Source organism: Drosophila bipectinata, chromosome 2L, assembly GCF_030179905.1.
Source record: "Drosophila bipectinata strain 14024-0381.07 chromosome 2L, DbipHiC1v2, whole genome shotgun sequence".
Classification (NCBI taxonomy): domain Eukaryota; kingdom Metazoa; phylum Arthropoda; class Insecta; order Diptera; family Drosophilidae; genus Drosophila; species Drosophila bipectinata.
Window position 1 is genome coordinate 1,111,568 of NC_091736.1, and position 17,084 is coordinate 1,128,651.

At 42.7% G+C, this 17,084-nt stretch overlaps 1 protein-coding gene across 1 annotated transcript; it reads right to left on the minus strand.

The window, feature by feature from the left end:
* Positions 1-13,003: 13,003 nt before the first annotated feature.
* LOC138925725 (trichohyalin-like) lies at positions 13,004-14,816 on the minus strand. Its single transcript, XM_070276878.1, has 2 exons — positions 13,209-14,816; positions 13,004-13,021 (listed from the first exon to the last, which is right to left on the minus strand). Exons 1-2 carry the CDS (start codon positions 14,814-14,816, stop codon positions 13,004-13,006), a joined length of 1,626 nt encoding a protein of 541 aa, XP_070132979.1.
* Positions 14,817-17,084: the final 2,268 nt, after the last annotated feature.

Here is a 17,084-nt window from a genome sequence, read left to right on the forward strand (position 1 = left end):
AGCCGGTGCTCAATCTTAATTATATGTTTGCGCTGAGCTCACGACAAGCCCGTTGACGACCAGTAGCAATTATTACCTGCAACTCAACACTCATCATTCACACATACACTGTAACAGCTAGTGGGAATGATATACGAGCGGATTGCGTATACGCCACCAGGGACAGGGACTGAGACCGAGACAACGCCATGAAGAAAACTAATTGCAGCCATGGCCCGGCAACTAACCTGAAGCTGTCATTAAATCGACTCCAACATCATAATCCCTCCCCAAAAATATCAGCCACTTCCTACTACTCCTCCTCCTAAGCATCTAACCATCTCTTATTTTTTTCAAATCAGATTTGTTGGATTTCTGATTTTATGCCTTCTCATAGCTACCACTTTTTATGGATTCTTCGTTTTTTTTTGTATTTATGATTTGTTTGCTGGCACGATGCGTCAACTTTGGGCGCGAGCTCAGCTCGATTTTTGTATTTTGTTCGTTTTTTGGCCAGTACTTTTCTTGTTTTGTCAGCAAAGTAAATAAAATGGAATAAAAAACGTGACTGTTACGAAAAAGTCGTGTATGTGATTTTTTTTTCTTCTGTTATGTGGTTTATTTTATAATTTTTGTTGTATTTTTTTTTTGTTTTTAGCCATTCTGGTTTCAAGTAGTTGACAGTCAGAGAGGCGATCGACTGGGCTCCGTATAGTCATCCGAACAATGCGCACAATTTTCAATGCGTTGGCAAAGCAGCTTGACCCGGCCAAGACCATTGTCTGGCTGGCTCTAATTTTTTGGTATTCTCATACCCATCCCACAATGCCATTTTCCTGTATACTTGCTGGCCGTGCCAGCCGTGTTGTGAGCCGAGTGTGTCGTGTCGGATTTTGTTGAAATTTTTATTAATTACCAACGCACACAAACAGTCATCCCACTTTTGGGCCATTCCGATCTTCATTAGCAACTCAACAACAAAGCTGATGAGCAGCTTATGGCCGGGGATATATAAATAGTATATATTCATATGACCCGAAACAAAGAACGATTGTTTCAGTATTACGTGTTGGCAGGCACGATTCTTTTCAGATCTTGGCCAGTTTCGAATCTTGGCTAGAAACGGAACTCGCCACTCACCTAGGTTCTAGTCGTATCTGCGGACTAATCGTAAAACATTTGTGGGCATTGATGACTTTCATAGTTTAAGGCATTTTTATCTATCGGATCTTGCCATTCTCTTGATCACTGTATCTCGTCACTTTAGTTCAAGTCGAGACTTCGGGCTGGGAACATTCTCTTTTTTGTATTTCAGAGGCTTTGTTTCAAGAAATATTCGAAGGTCTTGTAGGTCTTATAGATGCTCAGTTTTTGACTTTAAGCTTTGAATGTTTATTAAGAAACTTTCCTTATCTAAAGCCTTGTTTTCTCTTCTACAAAAAATTCAAAACCTAAATCAGAGAGTATACTACATTCCGAATAGGGCTTCCTTCTCTATCATTAGTAACCAATTTCTCGGGCCAACTCTTTCTAGCCAATACTGTTTAAGCCAAGAGAGAGGGGGCTGAAGATCTGCTTCTGCTCAGTGCTTAGTGCAGATCACTGACTCCGAACTGGTCTGCGTGGTTACTCCTCCACGATGTTCGGCCCCTCGTACTTTCTGGCCGCCCATGTCCATATTTAGAGAGAAGGCCAGCCTGGATTGTGCGGTTTTCAGTTTTTGGTCTTCGATTCGGCTGCGTGGGTGCAGCAGCCTCCGAGATCGCAACTCCTCGGGACACGGACCAGCGAGAGAGAAGACAGCAATTTATGTTTCGAATTTTTAAGGCAGGGCCGCAAAGCCAGCCGGCCAGCAAGGCAACCAGCTATCCAGCCAGATCGATCTTGGCCTGAACCTGCACCTCCTGCTCGGAGCTCAGAGCCCAAAGCTCAGAGCCAAGAGCGGATATCTCTTTAATATTCGATAGTTAATCAATTAACTAACATAATTTCGTGCAAAACTAATTAACTACCTGGGCTGCCGACAAATGTTTGCTGTCAAGAGCGTTTAGTGTCATTCATTTTGCGGCCAAGCGGCGCCCATTTGGAAATTGAAACTAGTTTCCAGCATCGATCCCCAATAGATGTTCAATGAGCTGGTGGCACTAAGCTCGGCCATTTAATTTGTTTTATTTTAATAAGTTTTCATGTTCGGGGCGGGCCAGGTTTCTTCCAAAACATGGCTTAGAAGAAACTTCCGCTTTTAGGGAGAAATCAAAAATCAATACATAATTCTTTTGACATGCCAATCGCACATTTGTGGCATGCAACCAGCCAACAACAGCATGTTTGCCCGACTCATTGAGATAAAAATGCAATGTGCCACAGCGATCCAGGAATCCGAGGAGGCTGGCAACAACAAAACGACGACAAGCCAGGCAACACACACGACCATCCAGCCAGCCAGCCAGCCAGTTACCAGAAACACAGGCAACACAAGCAACAGTTGCAACCGTTCAGGCTGCACCTAAACTTTACAAAAAAAGAGGCTAAAAAACTGACATCCCAACTTTGAGCCCGGCCAGGGAAAAAAGTGAAATCTGCTAGAATTGATCTTGTGGGGAGTCGGAGCCTTCGTCTTCGTTTGCGGTTACTCTGCTCGATTCGATTCGAATGGGCAGCCAAAAAACTGGTTTACCCATCTGGCGAGGAAGTACCACTATAAGCCCCTCGGCAGAAAGGCTAAGCCAGGAACAGTGTCCCGTGTAAGGCTCATAAAATCATTGGAGCACTTGCCAACACATCGAGTTTATTAAAAAGTTCACTTCTAACGCCATTAAACCACATTTTATGAGCCAAGAAAATTGAGATACTTTGCTACTTAAAGTCGTTTAATAAAGTACATCGATCTTCCAGAAGAGTTAATTAAAAGTTCTTTGTCAATAAAGACGATGAATATTTAATGAAGATCAACTGGCTTATCCAGTTACTGGAGATAGTATCTCTGAAATATATCTGAAAGATATATTATTCTTTTTAATCTACAATTAAAAAGCAACCATCTCTCCATGTGCATTTTTGGCTGTGATCTTGTCATGTCCTGTCACCACTGTACCTGGGATTTGCTATTCAAGCCGAGGTCTCAGTTGCAGTCTCTCAGCCAGAGCCTTTCATTTGCTGTCAGCATCAATTGAGCCAGCTCCACACCGCAAGAGCTAAGACCTCTCGCCCAAATACTCCTTGGAAGCTTAAGAAGAAGACCCATTCAGAGCCAAGATATATGAGCCGGAGCTGTGTTGTGACTGCTGCCCGCTGTGCACCTGTGCTTAACGTCGAGGCGAGACGTCGAGGATGAAGATGAGCCGGGCTTGGGCTGGAAGTGAGCCCCGCCGTATGGCAAGGAGATGAGCAAGCGAAATGGACTTTTAAATGTTGCCATTTGTTGCGTGAAAACGCAACCAGTAGCCCAAAACGTTCAGCATTCAGCATTCGGGCGATGGCTGGTTGAGGAGGGTCGGGTCTGGTCCAAGTGAGACTCCTTCGTACCCTGGCCTGAGCTATTAGGAAACGCTTGGCACCGCATCCTCGTCGCATGCCCAGCGGCGATCATTAACGCCAACGGTTTCCGCGGCGCTTTGAACAACATTTTACAACTTCTCCCGAAAAGAGCAGCCAACATCGCTGTGGCAACCGCAGCCCCGGCCGCAAAAAGGTCAGCTACCGTCAGCACAAACAAACGTATAAAAAATATATACTCGAATATAAAAAAAAAAGAAGGAAACACATACACAAAAAAAAACATAACATAAAATAAAATAAGACGGAGACAGGGCCGGAGAGACAGGGTCTGCGAGCTGGGGCCGTTCCAGGAAACCCAACAACTTTTTTAGAAGAGTGCCCAGCAGAACAGAAACAGAACAAGTGACAAGCCACTTGAATGGGAAACCTTTGGCCAGTCAGCCTAATAAAAATGTTGTAGCTGCTGTTTGGGAACTACTCTTGGCTCTTTTTATAAAGAGTCCAAATGGTTGGGGAGAGATTTAAGCGGAAGCCGCACTGGCCACAGTCACCGGCCCGGCCAGACACTACGAGTATTCTGGTTTTGTTCACTTCCCAAAAACAGTTCTGCGATTAGCTTGAAAATAATGAGGCAATCAAATCAAAACTCGAATCTTTTCACACAAAAATCCCATTTGTCAGCTGTCGGGGGGGCCTTGGGTAGTCATATGGTTTTTGAAAAACTTGGAAGGACTGTTTCGCGGCTTGGAATGTTCTGTTTTGTACCACCTGAGAAGCTACATATAAGTAGAATCTGTGTCGGATTTGTGTGTTCAAGACAGCGGCCAAGTGCTGTTGAGGTCTTCAAGTTACCTGTTGATGTGGTTGCTTGTGTCTGACCCGCTGGCAATTATCGCGGCCTGACAGGTGGCAAATTCTCACGGAACCCGGGCCGTGAACCCTGAGAGCCTCTCACTATCTCTCACTACCGACTTGACTGCAATTAGACATGCGCAACTGCTGTTGCCTAGCTGCCACCAGGTTGCAAGGTTTGCCAGGTTGCCAGGTTGCCAGTTTTCCAGGCTGCCGGGTACTGGGTGCAGATTGCAAGCAAGTTGCTGGGAGAGCACTTAGGGGTCAACAGACCTCCGGCAAACTGTCGGCCCTGACTGCCCTGATGGATTGCCAGGGACTTGAGAGACTCTTTCTCTCTTTCTCCTGTCTTCCTGTCGCCCTGTCTCGGCCGGGCTCTCTGGTGGCTTGGCACATCACACAAATCACGCACTTTTTATTTGCCCGAACCCGAGCGGATGAGGCGGCCTTTTAAGGCTGCATCATGAGTTTGCAAATTGTTGCTGCCGCTGCCGCTCTTGCCGGTTTCCTGCTGCAACTTTATGGCAATGGTTCGTGCACTGGTAGTGGTGGCGATAGCTCTGGGTCATTTTCTGAGAGGATGCAGTCAAGGCGACTGAATGCAACATGAAACCTTTGAGCACAAGGAGCAGAAGGTGTCCCAAGAAAAGGTAACAGCAGCCAACTGTCGACTTGAAAGGGCGAACTCAACGACTTGGCCAGTGCCCTTTCTCAGGATGTATCTGAGGGCATACATCCAAAAGTATCTTCATGAAAAGTATCTACTAGTAACTATCTTCTATCGTAATTTACAAAAAAAAATGTATCTGTTTTAATTGAAAATCAATATAACCCATATACCCCATCGATATACACCCTAACCGAAACCAGTTACTGTTCACTGCTTACTGCTCCTGTGGCATGCTGTAATTGATATTGCAACTGTATGCGTTGGGGAGCGGGATAGAGAGAGAGCATGGATAGAGAACGAGATGGAGAAGAAGCCGTGATCGTGGGTTCTTTCATTGGCAATTCTTCCAGCTCCAACTCCAGCTCCAGCTATAGCTACAGCTACGGCTCTCACACGTGTGGCTAATGAGACATAACTCAGGTGTAAGGCATCAAGATCGGCTTGGGCTCGGTGGCTATGTCGCTTTGTGGCTCTGATAACCTAATAAAGTCATAGCAATTAAAGCTCTCGGAAATATACTCACTCCCCCCGGTACAACCGAACAACTTGTTTGGCAATATTTCTGGCCCGAAAACGAAAAGGGGGAAAAAAACAACCCGAAACCCGGTCGCGCAGACACTCTCGAAATAATATGAAACAAAATAAAAGTTAACCGAAAATGATGTCACTCCCGATGGCCTGAACTCGGCTCGCAATTATAAGCCACACTCTGAGCACTGAGCTTACTGAGGTTGCCTTTTATTATATCATTTTTTTTTGTGGCTGGTTATAAACATTTTCGTTCCTTTTTTCTTTACAATTTTTTTTTAGAGACTCTGCGAGTGCTTTTGTAATATATTTTTGTGGGCCGTGTTACCTTTTGGGTTTGTGTTTGTGTGGGGGGGCATTCATTTTTGGATCTCTATTCTATTTTGTTCTTCGTGGTATCTTGAATTCCCTTTGGGGCTTTTGAAAAATCATTATTTTAATCGTTTATTGACTTGTTTAAAGCGCCGCTAAATGTTTTCCATGCTCAAATTATGTGAAATGATTGGGCACAAAACCGAGGGATACTTTGGTTCTGATGCCAGAGCTTTGACAGCTGGAATTATGGCCAGAAAATTACTAGCGGTTAGCTATGGTCTGATTGTGAGAAGAAAGTAATGAAGCTGCCTTAGAAGGCCAGTGATGGGAGTCTGTGATGGATATCGATGGATTCTTTATTTTTGGACATCCCAAGCAAAAATATAAGCTCAAATGGAAAATTTCCAGACCATCTACTCCTAATCTATCCAATCGAGAGGTGCCTTTCAAAAACCATTCATCTGGGCCAGACCCACTGAATGAACTCTACTATGCCCAGATCAATTAGTTTTCAATTTTTTCTCGACGAACAATCGATTTCAATAGATTTCCTTCGCTTGGACTCGAGATCCATTAGGTTTTCCAGCCTAGGGCTGAGTCTCAGGCTGTGATTAATGATGATGCACCCAATAATCGTAAAAACAGAGTCGAAAAAAAAACCACAGACCAAATATAATACGCCTAGATATACAATAAAAAAAAAATGTTTCTGTTAATGTTGAACTTACCTGCCCTTTTACAGGCCAAGGACATGACAGCAGCAGGCCCCCGTCTGGGTATTTTTTTTTTTTAAGTATTATTTTACATTTTTTTGATGTAGTTTTTACGATCATGGCTCTGGGCCTCGGCGAGGTGTACTTATGGGGCTCGTACACTCGTATACACGCGCTTCTATTAGACCTTTTGACTGTTGGCCACGCTAATTTGTGTCTAGTATCCTCTCTAGCTCTCTCTCTTTCTATCTTTCTATAGCCGTCTCTTTCATTAGCTATTTCCTCCATATATTATATAGATGTATGCTTTTTTGTGAAATTTGCAAGTGCTTACTAATAGAACGTTTTGAGTTGTGTTAATGAATTCGAGAGTTTTATTGACACTTTGCCGCTGCTGACTCGTTTTTATACCCTTGCAGAGGGTATTATAATTTTGGTCAAAAGTGTGCAACGCAGTAAAGGAGACATCTCCGACCCTATAAAGTATATATATTCTTGATCAGGATCACCTCCTGAGTTGATATAAGCATGTCCGTCTGTCCGTCTGTCCGTCTGTCCGTCTGTCTGTCCGTCTGTCTGTCCGTCTGTCTGTTTCTACGCAAACTAGTCTCTCAGTTTTAAAGCTATCGTCTTGAAACTTTGCACACACCCTTCTTTCCTTTGCACGCAGTATATAAGTCGGAACGGCCCGGATCGGCCGACTATATCCTATAGCTGCCATATAACTGATTGATCGGAAATGGTATAACTTCGGTGTTTTTAGAGTGAGAGAGTTCAAATTTTACATGAGCGCTATTTTTGACAAAATAATACGACATGCTAAATTTCGTAAGGATCGGCCGACTATATCCTATAGCTGCCATACAACTGAACGATCGGAAATCCCATAACTTTGGTGTTTTTAAAGTTAGGGGATTGGGATTTTCTGTGGATTCTATTTTTGGCAAAAAAATACGACTTGACAAATTTCATAAGGATCGACTGACTATATCCTATAGCTGCCATACAACTGAAAGATCGGAAATGCCATAACTTTGGTGTTTTTAAAGTTAGGGACTTGGGATTTTCTACGGGTTTTATTTTTGGCCAACTGATCCAACTTACCCAATTTTATAAGGATCAGCTGACTTTATCCTATTTCTGCAAAATAATGGATTGATCGGAAATACGATGGTTGTTTCTTAAGTTAGAAAGATGGGACTGAACGTTCAGAAACGCGATAACTTTGGTGTTTTCTTCAGAAATAACTTTAAGCCTAATTTACAATTTTTACTGAGCACTGGTTCATATAAGAACTTAAGAACCGTAAGTCATAGAATACGGCTACCATAGGTATCATAAAAAAATCAATATTTTTTAAAAAACTATTTAAAACAAAGGATTGATGCTCGTTTCCGTGATATTTATTATGAATCCTCATATACTCAGCCCCCTCACCACGACAAGGTCTCAATCCACGAAAGGAAAATGTAACAACTTAACTTATATTGCACTTTATAACTTAACAACTAAGCAATACTAATTTAATTATACTACTATGACTAATTTAATGAAATATATACAGTTCAAATAAATAAATAAGTTACTAAATTAAAGAACAAATTTTAGCAGCTATATTTAAGAAAAATTCCGTCATGATGACTATAGCTCGTTTTGTATGTAAGAGCCACAGCATTCCTAAGCTCATTTTCAGCAAATATCCAATCAATTTGCGTTAAATGTTTTGTAGTTGCACAATTATTGATTGGAATAAGGTTAACTTCATTTAAAGATACCTCCAGTCGATCAGTGGTTGTAGACCTGCATATATTAAAATCTCCTAATATTACCAATTTTGTATTATTTTCTAAGCTGCGTATTCTTTCTACATCCGCCATAACTTCATTTCGAAATTGTGTTATAGGAAAAGCAGGGTTCCTATAAACAACAATAAAGGATGTATCGAGATATTTGAAGGCAATTGATTGGTATGTAGTTCTTGAGCTTAAAGACTTATTTGTCTCAAACAAGAAAACTACATTTTCGGCAATATTTTGCTTGGCATAAATCATAATTCCATTTTTGCCAATACCATTCAATCGATTGCTATCAATTCTTCTTATAATGTCGAAACCTTGTAAAGAAAAGTCTTCGCTGGAAAGAGTCCAAGTTTCGACAAAACAAAGAAAATTTGCAGAACAAATAATAGGGTCGTTGAAAATATCTTCGCGATGGCTTCGAAGAGACTCAACATTATGGTAATATAGGGAGATTTCTTCATTACTGCTGACCACAATTTCATAATGCGTAGTCAAGAACTTTTCCTCTCTTAACTTTTTAAGTTCGTCTTGGACATTCGGTGCTCCAAATCTTGTTGGAGGAACAAAGTCGCCTAAAAGGAAAAGTCCTGATGCGCTAGTAGCCCTGCTGCATCCAACATATAGCGAAGCTCGCTTGATGCCTCTTTTAAGATGCACGGCGACTTTGCTATATGTTGCTCCTTGGCTTTTGTGGATGGTAATAGCCTCAGCAGGAACAATTGGGAATTGTTTTCGGTCAACAGAGGCATGCTCCGATCTTCCACATTGAAAAACTCGAGAGGCTTTTACTATTGGAGTCCATTCGGGATCGGGACTGTTCCGAACTTTTGATCTGGCGATAGCGCCAACCGTGGGTTCAAAAAATTTAATCCAAATTCGCGTCACTAAATTTGAGCCATTCACTAAGCAATGGTCAATTTGCATTAGCTGACCAGTTGCTCCATTTACAAGTCCGTCACTTGTGTCTATATTGACGGTTACCATATATTTAGCGGTTGTTTTGAGATGAAGATTATATGGTAAACCTTGTGTTTCAGAGGTTTTCATATTTTGAGCATATCTTAACGTGTTTTCTCTGTTTCGTGCAGATATGTTCGCAGTTTTCACTGTATCAACAGCAGTGGAAACCAACTCTTCCGTCCCAATTTGCGCTAGTTTTATGGAATTGTAATTGTTAACTTCTTCGTTAGAAGAAAATAAATGAATGGCATCATCAGGAACTTCGCTGGGTGAAACAACTCTTTGTTTTAGGAGCTCTATATCTGCAATTGTCATGCAAGCCTCAGATAAATGATTCAGGGCTTGAGCAAATGCATGATCGCCTCTTTGGCGCATTATTTCTGTGAGCTCAAAATACATAAAGTTGCTCCATAGGCTATTTCCTGCTAAAACGCTATAAGGATTAATTGTCCTTTCCGAAAATATCCAACTGTCTCCAACTGGGGAAAGCTGCTTTAGATCTCCAAAAACAATAATTGATTTTCCACCAAAACTTATGTCAGGGCTTCGGAAAATTTGGCGAAGCCTTTGATCCAAAAATGAAAGCATTTTCGAACCAACCATAGAAATTTCATCAATTATAATTAATTGGAGATCGATCAACTTGCAATGAATTGTATTTAAACTGTCATTGCTTAAAGGTCTTAAGGGACCTGAAGCTTGATTTATTGGAAGAGAAAACACTGAATGCAGTGTCAGTCCTCCAATACCAAAAGCAGCTTTTCCAGTTGGAGCACATAATAAAACCTTTGCCGAATCCGTAGCACCAGGAAGTTTGTTTGCTCGCCAAGTCACAGACTGATAGATGGTAGAAATCAGTCTGCTTTTTCCTACACCGGCCCCTCCACCAACATATTCGTAAAAAATATTTTTACAAACAACATTATGCATCACATGTGCATAATATTGTCTTTGCTTGTAGTTGAGGGACCGAGTTAGCAAACAAAGGTCATCATTGGAAACTAACGGGGGGAGTCTAATTATTTGAAGTTCGCCGTCTTCTTCAGGGTTATTTATCGCGTTGTCATCCTGAAGAATATTTACGTTCCGCTCTATATTTGGTACTGCCAAAGCTCTAAACTCTTCGTCTAAAAATTGGGAGGCAGGTTCTTCCGCAACAGGAGCATTATCCCCCCTATCCTCTTGCAAATCTTCCAGAACTCTTTCTAACTCCATATCATCAAACACATCATAGTTCCTTTTTTTTGTCTTAATGGTTTCGTGGTTTGCTCGGAATGTGTTTTCAATGTCGTTGGAAAGAAGTTCAGCTTCTTCATTTCGCCAAGGATAGAAGAGCATTAAATGCTCTCGGAAATAATCGGAAGGTGAAGAGTTAATACTAAAGCGAACCCACCTTAGAATCAGGGGATGCCTGCGTTTCTTAACGCAACCAGACCCATCCATCAGTGGATAGCTTTGCTCAGCAACTTCATCTTCGTCATCTACCTCCACATCATTTTCTTCATCATAGTCTTCCCTATGATTAGCGGCAGATCGTGCATTTCGCTTGACAAATCTGTACCAAGCCGCGAAATCTGCTAAACAAATTCCTTCCAACTGCGCATGCCTTTGCACATATCGGTCAAGAATATTACGCTCAAAAATATCCACCGAGTTGTTTGGTAGTCGCTCTAATTCTTCATTTGAGCGAGTCAATCTAACTCGTTTGTCTGGATGGCAAGTGTTTATAAAAATAGTACCTTCACTTGCCTCCGACATATGCAGACCCAAAATATTGTAAGCTGCTTCTTGGGCCGATATTTCTGTAGCGTTAATAAACTTATTGCCGAGGTGCTGTAATTTCCTTTTAATAGAAATATTCCCATGGCTTATTTCTGCCATGGCTTCACGGAGCAACTGCGATACGCCTCTGTTCGATTTGTTTATGTAGTTAATAATATAACTACAACAGGCGTAAGCATCTAGGATAAATTGAATATCCATATTAGCTCTGTGTAAGCCTAGAATATCTCTATTATAAGCATTGAGCAATCGGTCGGAGAATTGTCTGCGAAGAAAAATTTGTGGCTTTTTCAAGCTGGAACGTAAGGCTAATTTGTAGGCTTCAAAATTAGTTTCAAGGTGGGTCAGAAAATAATCAAAATTATTATATAAAGCTGCGTCTTCATTAGAAATGGTCCTTAAAGCTTCCTTAATTTTTTTGAACAAAGTTTTATGTTCTTCAACATTGACTTCGTTTTCTTCTATCGGATACAAAATAAGCGTTTCGGGCATAGGAGGATATGGCATATTGAATCGGCAGAACTCCTGTCCGCGTAACTCTCTTAGGCAGGAAGCACTATGCTTGTGGCGTTGATACTGAATTACTTCTTGTAGCTCAGTATCGTCTCCATTTGTAGTAATAAACCTATCGATAAAGTTTATTACTTGCTCGGTATTTTCGGCGTCTTCGAGCTTAGGAGCACCAGCAAGCCAGTACATGCCATGAGAGTGCGGAGATCCTCTGTGCTGGAATTCGATTCTCCAATAAAAATGGGAAAGATTGAATTCCCCAAAAATATCGGTTTTGAACAATTTTATTAATTGTCGCAACCTGTAATCGAAGTATCGAGAGCACGTCACTGGATCGGATCGGATTAACCGAGCCTTTTCGGAGCTGGAAAGAGCTGCCGCTTCTTCCTCGCTTATAGCCCTATTGTCCAATAGAAGGGAAAGGATAACTAAAAGTTCATTCCACTTAGTTTCAGCAGCGGAAAGAGTTATGAAAAACGTTGGCAAACCAAATTGTCGAATCATAGCAATAACTTTTTTTTTTTCAGCCTCCCAATGAGCTGGTGCCGACCGTAAGCCTTTAAGGATGTGGTAGCCATCATCATGTTGAACAAGTCTGTCAACAAATGACTCATCCCGCAGATTACCAGCGGTAACTGCACCTGACTTTTTGCGTAAAGCAATTGAAATAGAATTTTGAATGCGCTGCATTTCGTAAAATTTATACATGTATAAAACTTTAGGAACTACAGCGCATCGACGGTCGTAAAATCGGATTTGAGATCTGGCTTTTTTTGCATAGGTTGTCTTTCCTTTAAATATTTCTCCGCAAGAAATAGTTGGAAAGGAAAGTTCCTCTGCGTCTTCGTCAAGCGTTAAGCTTGTTGGGCGACGGCCTTCACCCGGTGCCAATGCAATGCGCTGAATTGCAGTGTCATTATTTTCCAATAATGTTTCATGGCCTCCGGGATTTAAATTTTCTTCGAGCTCTGCAGCATTTTGGGATAGGTGTTGCTGCTGAAGAAGTTGCTCTACTGCTTCGCGATCAGATTCATCCGCAATAAAAGGAATTTCATTAATTCCTTGAAGTCCTGCCAGCCATGATTCGTTCAGTGAAATGTTGTGCTTTCTGTAGAGCTCGGTATTCACTAAGTACCGTACAGCTTCAAGGACCCGAGCGGGTCGAATAGTTTCAGTCATGAAATTGTGAGCATACTCTAGTCTCCTTTTTAAATGGACTTGGATGACATGAGTAGAGTCGAAAGAGCGCGGAAGCGCAGTCACAATATCAGGAACTGAAATTGGAACGTTCACTACTGCCCCTCTGATTCCGCATTGCCTTTCATAGCCGAGGGAAATAATCCTCATAAAAGGAATTCTCGGTGAGATAAGGCGTTCTTCGAGGCAGGTGAGTCCATTCAAGCACTCAGGAATTTCTGGGAAGTCGAACCCATTGGAAAGGCAGAGTGACGGGAGTTTGCCAAGAGAGATGGCACGACGACAAGTATGGCAAAAGTTATATTTGCCGGACGGACTGGGAAATTTTCGTGACAAATAAAAAGCGTTGCCAACGTTTAGGAGGGGAAATTTAGAGGAGATAGCCAGGATGTATAATCCACTTACCTGCGAACGGAACCATGTTCCTCCACAGCAAATACAAATTTCCGTTGGTCCTTCCTTTATGTTCCTGTGATAAAGATCCCTTGCTGTTGCTCGAATCCTATTTCGCTGTTGTTCTCGTTCCTGATCCAGTTCGTCCTCCGAAAGTTGAGCTCTTGCGTCCATATTGCGTTGCGACTGCCTTTGGGAGGCATCCAGTCGATTTTGGGGGTCCATCCTGAAGTTTACTAATCGATCCTCTGCCATTTGCCGAATTTGTTCTTCCCGAATCCTCCGCTGTTGTCGTGTTTCCCGGCGTTGTGATGTGTTTATCCGTTGCTCCTGTGTTCTTGCTATGGGATTTCTCCTGGTTGCTCTCCGGTTATTGGCGTCCCTCTGCCGTTCTCGCTGTCTTTCCACAGAATCCCTTCGTCGCTGTCGATGCTCTTCAGTATTCCTTTCCTGTTCTCTGGCTCGTTCCTCTGAGTCCTCGCGATGAGCAGCTCGCGCTGCTGCGTCCCGAATCCGCTCTGAAATTCGAAATGTCGGATTCGTCCTCCGGGAGGCATGTTCAGCAGTATTTTGCACCGGCTCTCGTCGCCTCTCCTCGGGGTCCTCTCGACGGATCGCGTGTGCATCCATGTCCCGAATGCGTTCAGGAATGCGAAACTCCGGAATAGTCCTCCGAGTAGAGTGCTCAGCAGTGTTTCGCAACTGCTCTCGTCGTCGCTCCTCGGGGTCCTCTCGACGGATCGCGTGTGCATCCATGTCCCGAATGCGTTCAGGAATGCGAAACTCCGGAATAGTCCTCCGAGTAGAGTGCTCAGCAGTGTTTCGCAACTGCTCTCGTCGTCGCTCCTCGGGGTCCTCTCGACGGATCGCGTGCGCATCCATGTCCCGAATGCGTTCAGGAATGCGAAACTCCGGAATAGTCCTCCGAGTAGAGCGTTGAGCAGTGTTTCGCAACTGCTCTTGTCTTCGCTCCTCAGAGTCCTGTCGACGGGTTGCGCGTGCCTCCATATCCCGAGTCCGCTCTGAGACACGATAGTCCTGGTCCTGTCGACGATTTGAATGCCTTGCAGCATCCTGAATACGCTCCGCAGAACGGATTACTGGGTTGGTCCTCCGAGACGCATGCTCAGCAGTGTTTCGCAACTGCTCTTGTCTTCGCTCCTCAGAGTCCTGTCGACGGGTTGCGCGTGCCTCCATATCCCGAGTCCGCTCTGAGACACGATAGTCCTGGTCCTGTCGACGATTTGAATGCCTTGCAGCATCCTGAATACGCTCTACAGAACGGATTTCTGGATTAGTCCTCCGAGACGCATGCTCAGCAGTGTTTCGCAACTGCTCTTGTCGGCGCTCGTCAGAGTCCTCCCGACGAGTTGAATGCGCTTGTGCGTCCCGAATCCGTTCAAGGTTGCGAACCCTTTCGCTTCTTCTCCGCTGCGCGCGTGCAATGGAATCCTGAACACGACTTTCCTCCCGTACGTTAGGGTTATTGTCTCGAACATTAGCGATATGTTGGGAGTTCCGAACTCTTATTTGGGACGCATTCCGTTCATAGCGGGCTCTGCTGCGGTTTAAAGCAGCTTGGCGGCGTTGTTCCTGGGATAACCGTGATACGCGTGGCATTTTTTATAGTCCTGTATGAAAAAAATGAAAGTTATGGAATGTTATGGAATGCATATAAAATCACCGACATGGAATGCCGTCCACGGGTATAAGATTTTAAAGAATTAAAAAGTTAATATACTTACCAAAGTTTGTGTTTTTAAGCACGATATTAACGTACTATTAATTTTGTATCACTTGTAAAAATACTTTAATTTTTTTCCACTGGTAAAAATAACTTTAACACACTTTAAATTTGGCACTTTTAAAAAATACTTCCGCTCTCTTTAAAATTTTTGCACTTGTAAAAATACTGACTGACAGAGTAACGTCATCACTCGGTAAATTTTTTTCATTGACTGATCTAGGGATTAAAGGATTTCTAAATATATAGCCAAGCTAGGTAATATCCAAACAAAAAAGAATTATCCTTTGACCCTTTAAAGGTTCCCTAGATTACCCTTTTTAAAAAAGGCAATAAAAATGCATTTGTCTTTTTTTGTACCTGTGCTACCTGTTGTGCAATTTAGGTGTTTTTCAATAATTTGAGTCTTAATTTGTAGCGCTTTTCTTCCGATTCGACCAATCAAAAAAGTATTACCTGATATTGTACAGTAAGAAGCCACTCTATAAATTGCACTCATACCTGCGTTGAGGGTTGCGAAATTAAGGTCTTTTAAAAAATTCTGACCCCTTGCACGTGTTCATTGAAAATAAACCAAATGACGGTCTACCAAATTTTACCTGTTAACCAGGTTAAAATGGGATAATCCCATGGATGTCTTTCCCATGGATGTCTTTAGTGTTATCAAAAAGTAAAGGGTTGCAAATTTAAGAATGTAAACTCTGTTGTAATTTTTATGACTGTAACAGTCACTCCCACCATTCTAAAAAGGCCAGACGAAAAAGGGTAGATATGTATGTCTAATTTAAAAGATGTATAGGAATAAAGGGTATACAATCTACAATCTAATCTGCAAGGGTATACAAACTTCGGCTCCGCCCGAAGTTAGCTTTCCTTTCTTGTTTGTTTTACGTCGGTTATTGTCTTTACTGTATTTTTCGCTTGCGTTTCGGTTGTTATGTGAATATCTATAGTATATATAGGGTTTTTTTGTTTTTAATATATAGCTGTTAACGCCACGTTTGTTTCCGCTGTTTGCTGTAGTCGTATTATCAGTTTATCTAACACTCGGGTTGATAGCGCTCGGTGGAGAGAGGTCCAGGGTGCTAGTGGTGGTGGTGCTGGTGTCTGGTGTGTGCGCTCCGCTGGCTGGTGGTGCACTGATCGGATCGCCAACACGACAGGTAAGTGCCAGTGCTGCCGTCCTCAGGTGTGTGAGTTAGGGTTTTTTTGTGTAAGTCTTTTGGTATATTTGTTGTTTCTTTTTTTTGATATTTTTTTATGTTAGCACCGCGTTCAGTTTGGAGTTACTGAGCTCGTTCGCCTTTGCGTTCCACTTTGCGACTTGCCAGCAAACGGCGATGGCACGGGGTTTTTGTAACCTCGCGGCGGTCCGAACTCTCCAAACCTGCGTCCCACCAGCCATCTCGCTCTGGCCCAGCGAAACCAGCGAACCGTATTAGCACAGGTGTAATTACCTGCTGGACGAACTACAGCCATCTCGCTTGCACTCGCTCTCTGCGGCTCAGACTCTTTCTCGGCTCGAGCAGGAAGGTAAGAGAGCGGCTCTCTTCGATCGTAATGATCATTAACCACCTGAGTCACCTGGAAACGAAGTCGTTGGTCTCTTCCGATTTTCCTGGGAAGTGCTGCACACAGCAAAAATTTTCTCAATTGGATCTAAATGGGTACTACCTTTGGACCTATGCGAGGTCTAGACTAAGATCTTAGTTTGCACTTAATGGGTTTTGATAGATATTAAATATTAAATCTTAAGCCCTTTCTTTATTTTCTCTCTCTGTGTTCTTCTGTCGTTGACATTTTCGCCGGTCAAGACTTCCGCTGGCCGCTGCCCGGTCACTGGCTCGTAATTTGTTTGGCCATTATCAGACCGTTTAGAGCAATCTTCTTAGCCGCCTCTGTACGCACTCCTTATCATTATGCGCCATTCCCAGCGGAACTATGTTGCTTCCTTTGGGCGCATCGGAAGTCTCAGCACGAGCCTTAATCGATCCCTATTAGTTTTATGGAAGGTCTTTCCTACTATGGTTACATTTTAATAAGTCCGAACTTCCGTTAATGTTGCCCAGGGTAATACAAGCAGTTGTTGTTAGAATTTATAGACTTAATTTTTAAATTCCAAGCAATTAGAGAGAAATAAGTTA